Below are 10,460 nucleotides of genomic sequence, written 5' to 3'. Positions count from 1 at the left end.
GCCCAGGATAGTATTTTGCTTATTAATTCTTCTTCAGTAGGGGTTTCTTTCCTTTTCCATTTTTGAGCGTAAGCAAATCTTGCTGCAGTCAAAATATGCAGTATTAAGTATAAAGATGCTTTGTTGAATTTATCGTTAATAATCCCTAGGAGGAAGGTTTCGGGTTTTAGTTCAATTTTTTGTAATGTTATCTCTTCAAGCCAATTTTTTGTGGTTGTTAGCTGCGAAGTCGTGTCCGACCCATCACAACCCTATGGACAAGGTTCCTCCAGGCCTTCCTGTCCTCTACCATCTTCTGGAGTCCATTTAAGCTCACGCCTACTGCTTCAGTGACTCCATCCAGCCTCCTCATTCTCTGTCGTCCCCTTCTTCTCTTGCCCTCAATCTTTCCCAGCATTAGGCTCTTCTCCAGTGAGTCCTTCCTTCTCATTAGGTGGCCAAAGTATTTGAGTTTTAGCTTCAGGATCTGGCCTTCTAAAGAGCAGTCAGGGTGGATCTCTTCTAGGACTGACCGGTTTGATCACCTTGCAGTCCAAGGGACTCGCAGGAGTCTTCTCCAGCACCAGAGTTCAAAGGCCTCAATTCTTTGGTGCTCAGCCTTTCTTATGGTCCAACTTTCACTGCCATACATTGCAACTGGAAAGACCATGGCCTTTACTATACACACTTTTGTTGACAGGGTGATGTCTCTGCTTTTTAGTGTGCTGTCTAGATTTGCCATGACTTTCCTCCCGAGGAGCAAGCGTTTTTTAATTTCTTGGCTACAATCCCCATCTGCAGTGATCTTGGAGCCCAGGAAAATAAAATATGTCACTACCTCCATTTCTTCCCCATTTATTTGCCAGGTATTGAGAGGGCCGGATGCCATGATCTTGCTTTTCTTAATGTTAAGTTTCAACCCAACTTTTGCACTCTCCTTCTTTACCCGCAACACGAGGCTCTTTAGTTCTTCTTCACCTTCTGCCATTAGAGTGGTATCATCTGCATATGTTAGGTTGTTGATATTTCTTCCGGCAATCTTAATTCCAACTTTTGATTCATCTAGCCCTGCCTTTCTCATGATGTGCTCTGCATATAAGTTAAATAGGCAGGGTGACAGTATACAGCCTTGCCAGACTCCTTTCCCAATTTTGAACCAATCAGTGGTTTCGTGTCCAGTTCTCACTGTTCCTTCTTGGCCCACATATAGGTTTCTCAAGAGACAAATATGATGGTCTTGTATGGCCATCTCTTTAAGAACTTGCCACTGTTTGTTATGATCCACACAATCAAAGGCTTTAGCATAGTCAATGAAGCAGAAGTAGATGTTTTTCTGGAACTCTCTAGCTTTCTCCAAGATCCAGTGTATGTTGGCAATTTGATCTCTAGTTCCTCTGCCTCTTTGAAATCCTGCCTGTACTTCTGGTAGTTCTTGATCCACATACTGCTGGAGTCTAGCTTGTAGGATTTTAAGCATAACTTTACTAGCATGAGAAATGAGTGCAATGGTGCGATAGTTTGAACATTCTTTGGCACTGCCTTTCTTTAGAATTGGAATGTAAACTGATCTTTTCCAATCCTGTGGCCACTGTTGAGTTTTTAAAATTTGCTGGCAAATTTTTATCAGGTGCCAAAAATGTTGAGCTTTTAGACATTCCCACCACATGTGATAATAGGTCTCTGGTAACTTTCTACATTTCCAGCATGTCAGTGAGGTTTTTTTTATCCCTTTTTACTAGCCTTGTGGGGGGAAGGTGCCACCTATAAAACATCTTGTATAAGTTTTCTTTCTAGGTGGTGGCTAGTGTTAGCCTCCTGTTCCTGTTCCATAGTCATTGCCAATTGTCTAGATCAATGGTATAGCAAAACTTTTTGCTCCAGATTAGCATTGTATCCTTAACCTGTTCTTCTAACATATCCTGTTCTGATAAATATTGATATATCTTTTTATCACTTTGTCTTCTCTTCCTAATAAGATTTTCTCTAATTCTGTGTGCTCTAATTTTATCCCTGTTCCTAAGTTCATGAATTTGGGTGCATAAATATCTCCAATGTTGATATCCAGTTGGGAATTTCTATATAGTTGTTGTTTTTTTAAAAAAAATAGTCCACACCTCTATTAGTGCCTGTCTAATGTAGTGTTTCTGAAAATACTGATGTGCCTTGTGTTTCCCGTCCCGCAGTATCGCAAGCCACCCTCTCTGCATGTCATGGCCTTCTAATGCTAACAGTCTTCTGTTCCTTAGATTTATCCAGTCCTTTATCCACACAGATGCTGCCACCTGATAATATTTTTCCCAGGTTGGGAGGCCAAGCCCTCCTCTTTCCTTTGCATCCTGCAATAGTTTAAATTTGATTCTTGGTTTTCTTCCTTGCCAGATAAATTTGGATGTAATTTTATTTAGGTTTTCGAAGAAATCTTTGCCTAATTTAATTGGTACACATTGGAACAGAAAGAGTAGTTTAGGGAGTATATTCATCTTGATTGTCACTATTCCCCCCATGAAGGAGAGCTGCAAGTTTTTCCATCTATCTAGGTCTGGTGTGATTTGGTCTATTAATTTATCATATTTTTCTCTTTTGAGTGTGGTGAATCTTGCTGACAGTTGGATCCCCAGGTACCTTACCCTTTTAGATATTTGAATATTATTTTTTTCCACTAGCTCAATTTCTTCTAATTTGGACATGTTTTTAACTAGGATTTTGTTTTGTTTTTTGTTACTCTTCAACCCCACTACATCTCCATAATTTTCCAGAACCTGTATTAGTCTTGTTCTGGACTCTGAGTCTTAAATAATATTTTGATACCCAGGATTATTATCTGAAATTTCATGTGGAGATTGTTCTTGCAAGCTCAAATTATTATCTTTCAAAATAATGTATAAAAAGTGGACTCACACACTTGTTGTCCATATATACTTAAGCTCAGAAGGAGAAAGATCACCCCTGATTTGGCATTTTCCATTTTTCAAAATAATATTTAACAGCTGCAAACAATGCATTCTAGAAGACTGACTCTTTTATTTTGGTTCATGCTTAAACTGGAAATGGAAGATAGAATAGAATAGAATAGAATAGAATAGAATAGAATAGAATAGAATAGAATAGAATAGAATAGAATAGAATAGAATAGAATAGAATAGAATAGAATAGAATAGAATAGAATAGAATAGAATAGAATAAAAGGAAGGGACCTTGTACTTCTTGTAGGTCTTCCTTGCTCAGGCAGGAAACCCTATACCATTTCAGACAAATGGTTGTCCAATCTCTTCTTAAATGGTTTAAGTTTATGTAAAGATGTTACTTCTTACATACTTCATAACAGGGAAATGTTTGTTGGGGTGTGGAAAAAACAGAGGGAGGGATATACAGAAGAATGCATGCAGGTTTGAGTTTGTGAACAAAAAATAGAATATAAATCAGATAAATAATTGGATGATCTTTCCTGATTCCTTTCTATTAGCTTCCAAGGGCTCAAATATCTGATGAACTTCAAAAGAGAAATGCAAAATATTTTTCTTACCCTTTAAGATGTTCTTCTCAGTTTACAAATGAGGTTGTGATCATTTTAATTACCTTCACAAGACCAGCTTTTGTGAAGTCATCACTTGACCAGGAAATAAACTTTCTTCTACTGCATGAGCAGAAAGAGATTGTATAAAAAACTATGGGAGAAGGTTGCTATCTTTCATTTCTTAAGTTCATACCTCTTACCTCATAGGAAGAATTAACTTTGGGGAGAAAAGCTGCTTTTCTTAGAAGTGAAGGATGTAAAATTCAAGGCTGCTGGATCATCCATGGTCCAGACTACATCTTGACTTAATCCTTAGAAACCTTCCCACCTCCCCAATTCAAACCAATTAATACAACAGGAAAAAAACCCTTAGCATTGCATTCACAGGAATTTCATTTCATATTATCGACATATCCATGACAGGAGTTTGAATCCTGGCATACTTTTCAAGTCTATATGTAATCTGGGGTCTCAAAACATAGTTTGATTTATGGCTATCTTGCTAGTTAGCTATTTGGTTATCTATCATCATAACTTCTACTTGTCAATATTTTCTCCTTTGAGCACAGAGAAAGTTGATTTTTTTCTCTCTCACAAATATCAGTTTTACAGATATTGATAAGGGCACAGGCTTTAACCAAGATTACAGTCCAAACCAAATAGAGCATCTCTGTTCTTACCTTCTTAGCCACCACAGAACATATTCTGGAGACCATATTAACAAAGAAAAGCCTTGCATATATCTTATATAGCTGGAAGGATTCCCCCCCATGTGATTTCTTAACAGTACCCCAGGGGTACTGAAAGTGATGTAAAAGTTTCCTTCAAGAAATGATAATTTTATAAAGAACTTCAGATACACTGGTGTACAGTGGAGGAGTGAGACTGATCCATTTTTTAAGAGTTCATATCAAGAATGAATGGAAAACTAAATAAAAATGGTCTGACTGAAAAATGAGTCATAGGCACAAATTAGGTATATTGAGATTATTTGGTCTTTACTGAGAGACTGAATGATGATTGAATTGCAAAAAAATATATGAAGACAGAGTGAATGTGTTGAGAATAAGGAATAACTGAGAGTGAAGCAGTTGGGTGGAATCATTGAGATCTCGAGGAAGAAAGCAGTGAAAATCCTATAAAGAACAAAAAGCAAGGTCTAAGGTCTTGTATGGACATCATGAAAGCCAGGATGACTAGCAAGCATAGTGTCAATAATGTGACTAGCAAAACATAACATTTCTTCAAGGCAATTGAGTCCAAAAGAGTAAACCTTTATTGGATACACCATCTCGGAACTAAAGAAGCAAAACCAGCTCTGAGTTTTCCCCTGCAAAAGCTTACTTAGTTAAACAATAGATTCCCATGCCCCCACCCACTGGGTGTTTACATTGTCCAATAGTAATACTCCTTTTTGTTATGGGAACAGTTCACTTCTCCATCGAGCACCTGTGGCAATGACCTTGGCATGGAGTAGGCTCCCATGGTCTGTGAATGGCTTCTTGGCCTTACATTTCCTCCCTTCATCTTCTACCCTCCCCCTTTTATCTGGCAAGTTGATTAGTGACAGAAGCTGCCAGGCACCGTAGTGATTCAATCTTGACAGATAATATATATGATGTATATATTTTCTTTGTCTTTTTAATTATTTTCTTCCCTCTATTTTACTGTTTGAATGATGTTTATCTAACATCTCCTACGAGAGAGTAGGGCAGTTTAAAAATGTGATAAATGAATGAATGGATGAATGAATGAATGAATGAATAAGAACAGAATGATGGGTAAATCTTCAAGTGTGTATGAGAAAACCAAGAGTTCAATGACATCTCTCAGCCTCCAGAATCACTTGGTTGAGTTGGGTGGGTATAGAAATTGATTGAATGAATAGATAGATAGATAGATAGATAGATAGATAGATAGATAGATAGATAGATAGATAGATAGATAGATAGATAGATTCACAAATAAACCAGGGCTCAACAATGTTTTTGTCTGAAAAGAGGGTTCAAATTCACTCTTCTCATTTAGCAGTAAACTATAGGTGGATTTGCAGTAATGTGGTGGAATTCCTGACTTTTAACTGGAATCAAGGAATAGTCAATTGCATGCAACTGGGAGAAACACAAACTGCACACTGTGCTTTGTGTGTGCAGATGTTCATTGTGAGGACGTCAAAAACTGACATTCCATCTCCATATTGTGGGCAGAGTCAATCTTGAAATATCTGGTGAAACTGCTCTTATCCTTTTCTTACATTAAATAATACAAAATGAGAATGAATATCACTAAATGAATGCTTGTAAGGACTACAAAAATCCTCACAGGTAGTCCTTACAATCATTCATTTAGTGATATTCATTCTCATTTTTTTATTATTTAATGTAAGAAAATGATTCTTTCACTCATTCGTTTAGTGATATTCATTCTCATTTTTTACTATTTAATGTAAGAAAAGGATAAATTAAATCCAAAATTACATTTCAGTTACAACCTTTGGGAACTTTGGTTCTAGTGTTACCTTTTTATTCCACAAAGCACTGCACAGAAAAACTGTCACACTGTTTCAGTTTTCAACTTTGAGGTCCCTTCCTTTTAAGGACTAATGACTAGATAAAAGACAAGTGTCATGGTTACGACAGGTGAAACTCTTCAAAGAACTTTGCAGCACTTTTACCTTGAAGAATCTTTATTTAAGGAGCATGGCATTGGCAGATACATGGTCAAAGCCAAAATCTGAATTCTCCTTCCCTAAACACATAGTATCAAAGCACAATTCCCTCCACTAATTAACAGTCATAAATCACATTTTCCAATTAGTTTGAAATGCAGACCTTCCCTCCAGTTCTCCAACTGGCCATTTCTTGTTATCTCTTATTTCAAACAATCTTGAAAAACATTCTTCCTCCTCCCCCCCAGCATCATCTAATTCTAACTCTAATAGTAACACTCAAGTTAAGGGGAAAATGGCTGCATCTTCGTATATTGTCAAAGCAAGAACATCCAAAGTTAACAATGTTGACAACAAGCATGTCAGAGTCACAATACAGTTTGTTCTGAGCTTTGCTAATTTTCTGGATATTTTTATTGTCTTATAAACATGTTTGGATTGAAAGATTTCCCCCCCCTCCTTAATTCATTTAGCTTTTGAGTGCCACTCAAGAAGAAAGCTGGGATATAAATTCCAAGAAATAAAGGGGGGGGGAGGGGAATCCACTTTCTTTTATAAAAAAGTTAATTTCTTACTATGGATTGCATTGTACACAAAACAATCACAACAAATGCTGTTAACATGTTCAGGATTTACAAATCTTGATCATCATCTGTTTAGTGATCACTTCAAGTTACAATGGCACTGAAAAAATGATTTACAAATGTTTTTTTCTCACTTACACCATTGTACCATCCCCATGGTCACATGATTAGAATTGAGACGCTTAACTACTGACTTATATTTATGACAGTTGCAGTGTCCCAGAGTCACATGATCCCATTTTGCGACCTTTTGACAAGCAAAGTCAATGAGAAAGCCAGATTCGGTTAACAAACATGTTAATAATTTAACAACTGCAGTGATCCACTTAACATCTGTGCCAAGAAAGATCGTTAAATGGGGCAAAACTCACTTAACTAATGTCTCACAATTTTGGGGTCAATTCTAATACACCTGTATTGTAAACTATAAAATCAAATGGTGTTTTTAAGTCTGAAAATGCCAATTGGATTCTGATTGCCTCACTCAAAATGCCACCAATGCCGCAATTCTCTAAATTTCATCTCATTCCTGTTGCATAAGATAGTGCTGGAACTATTTCTCCACTCATTGTCTCAATTCAAGGTCCCTTTCCTTTTATGGATTACATTCTGGACAGCTTTTTTGACTTCGGCATTACGAATTGTGTATATGAAAGGATTCAGCATTGGGGTAAGATTGGTGTTCAGGATCGCCACAGTCCTTGTCAAGTGGTATGAAGATTGGACATTGGGCCTCACATACATAAAAACAAGAGCTCCATATAAGATGGACACCACCAACAGGTGAGAGGTGCAGGTAGAGAAGGCCTTCTTCCGTCCTACGGCGGAGGGAATGCGCAGCACAGTGGCAATGATGAAAATGTAGGACAGAGTAATGAGAAGTAAGGTCATAATCACAACAACAAACATAGTCAATATTCTGAGGGACTCAATGACATGAATATCAGCACAGACAAGGCTCAACAGAGGACCAATATCACAGAAGAAATGGTCAATAATATTGGACCTGCAGAATGGCAATGTCCAAACAATAAAATAATGAAAAAAGATAATCACAAAGGCAGCATACCAAGTGGCCAAAGACATTTGAAGGCACACATGCTTGGACATAATGATGGGATATTGAAGCGGCTTGCAGATGGCCAGATAGCGGTCAAAGGACATAGCTGTGAGGATGAAGAGCTCTGTACTACCAAAACAGAAGTGAAAATATCCTTGAGCCAGACAGCAATGGAAGCAAATGGTGGTTTTGGCTTCTATAAATGTCTGTAGCAATTTGGGTACCACAGTGGAGGTATAGCAGATCTCCAGGAAAGCAAGGTTGCTCAGGAAGATGTACATTGGTGTCTGAAGTCTTGGCTCAATTGCTACAATGATAAGGATGAAGCCATTCCCAAGGATGGTTACAAGGTACATGAGCAGACCCATCACGAAGAAGACTCGGTGAAGATCGTACAGAAAGGGAATTCCTAATAGGATAAATTCACTCACTCTGGACATATTCCTAGGCTCCATCATTTCAGAATTGTCCATGGTATCTCAGCAGTAGCTCAGATGGCATATAGCATTTCAAAAAGTATTGCTACCGTGTGCATTATATATATAAATAAGGTTAAGAAATGGAAGCAAATGAAGAAAAAAAACTCAAAGCAGGAAAGAAGGGTGTAGGAAAAGTAGCACAATGCATTTAAAACTTCTGAAATGTTCTATTTATTTAAATTTGTCCGTCTGGAAAATTAACTAGTATTGTTATAAGATCCACACATTTAAGTGAAAAAAGGTATTTCATTTCATCATTTCTCATAGATTGCACAAGAAAGTATGTGAAAAGTCACTATGGTGATGCCAAAATTCAGGTGCACAACATTATATCTCTGTGTTCGGATTGATATTTCAGAAGTTACACTGGCCATATTCTTTCTTCCTGGAATAAAAGAAGAACACAATTAAGGAGAGAGAAAAAATATCTTACTAAATAAAGGAGGTCTCAAAAGTGCTTTTCCAATTGGCAACTGGACTTTCTTTATTTTTCCTTGAAGATGTCTGGTTTCTCATCCAAGAAGCTTCTTCAATTCTGACTATATGGTGTGTTTGTGTGTGTGATGTAAGTTCTTCCTGTCAGAATTAATCCTTCCATTTCCCCCCACCATCCAGTCAGAACTAATGAAGCTTATTGACTGAGAAGCAAAACATCTTCAAGAAAAAATAAAGAATGTCTAGTTGCCTTTTTTTGATAAAAGCTCCTTTGAGACAACCATGACCTGGATTTATCTCCATAGATAAATAAAGAAGGGTGGTTAATGTGGTGGGGGCACCACATAATATTTTGACATTCAGGACTGATATCTAAAATTTCATGAGAGAAGAGTCTTTACGTGCTCAGATTATGATTGTCAAAAAAGCAAAAGAAAGTCTAAAAAAGAATCCCCACGGAAAGAGCGATATATTAATTTTATATCAATAATCAGACAAACCTTTACCAATACCTGTCTTATTCTTTGAACCTACTCTAAAGCTTTGCAACTATCTTGGTCCTTGGGGAGTGCCAATCAGATCAAATAAAGACAAACAAAACTGTCCAGGGTCCATGTTCATAATTTTTATGCATAAAAAGTGGTACATATTTATATTATTTTGAGGATGGGGGAAATTCAAAACATCTTATATCAGCAGTTAGGAAAACAGGCATTCCAAAGACTCCAGTGACTCCATACATAAATGAAGAGCCAACTCTAAATTCAAGCAGATTCTCCTTTTAGTGTTTCAGTTGTTATTATTATTTGATTGGCAGGAGGGTGATTGTGGAACCAGGATTTGGGCATTCTGAACCTTGACTTACCTTAGGGCAATTAATTTTAGCTTCAATCAGCCTTGCTTTTAAACATAGCTTCTATAAATCCATATCCCAGTCTCAGCTTACTTTTTTGAGGGAGAAAACAGAGAAGGAGAGAAGGGAGAGTAGAGAGCAGAAAATGATTTGAGCACTAGAGGAGAAGAATTGACAGAATTGTGCAGTGCTAAGATTAAAAAAAATCAAAATGTGGTTCTTTTCATCTTTCAGACTTTGGATGTTGTACTTCCTTCCCTCAACTCAAAGCAGCTGTTTCCTTCTCTGAGATCTGGCTGTCACCCTCCATGATCTCATGAGATTCCAGGTAAAGAGCTCCTTCACTGAAACAGCCACAAAGCCAAAGCTTTCCTAATATGTCATCTGCTCAAATCTTTAGCAGGTTGCAAATAATAACCTACTTTTCACTTTCCAAAGAGGAGCTATTTTCTCTCACTACTTCAGTTCTGGGAAAGCTTCTTGAATGAGTAGTGAAACTTTTTCAAGCTAACAAGAAAGTCCAGTTTCCTTTAGAAAGAAAGCTCCTTTGGGGCAACCATGACCTGGATGACTGAGAATCACCAGAGAGATTTACAAGGAATTCTTTAAAAAAGGACGGTCATTGATTTCTTTATCTATAATGCTACATCTGTAAAATAAGCCAGCCGATTCCAAATCGTAGAATGCTAAAAGGATGGAGCAGGTGGGATTCTCCTTCTGTCTCTCTCTGTTTCTCCATTTAGGGTTCTCGACATTTTTGTCCTCATTTACAGAACTCAATAAATCTTTATTGACTTGATGTGGAACATTTTTTCCTGGAAATTTCATAGTGATCCAACTATCAATATGTCATCCATTTCTTAAAAGAGAGAATCCCTTATCAAAATC

General features: G+C 37.3%; 1 protein-coding gene across 1 annotated transcript; it reads right to left on the bottom strand.

The window, feature by feature from the left end:
- Positions 1 to 7,318: 7,318 nt before the first annotated feature.
- Positions 7,319 to 8,278, bottom strand: LOC308676440 (olfactory receptor 6X1-like; the record flags this gene model as incomplete). The annotated part of the gene is made up of 1 exon (XM_081342254.1): positions 7,319 to 8,278. One exon carries the CDS (start codon positions 8,276 to 8,278, stop codon positions 7,319 to 7,321), a length of 960 nt encoding a protein of 319 aa, XP_081198380.1.
- Positions 8,279 to 10,460: the final 2,182 nt, after the last annotated feature.

The sequence above is a fragment of the Vipera berus genome (assembly GCF_964194415.1).
Source record: "Vipera berus genome assembly, chromosome: W".
Lineage (NCBI taxonomy): Eukaryota > Metazoa > Chordata > Lepidosauria > Squamata > Viperidae > Vipera > Vipera berus.
This window is presented reverse-complemented; position numbering and strand designations above follow the sequence as displayed.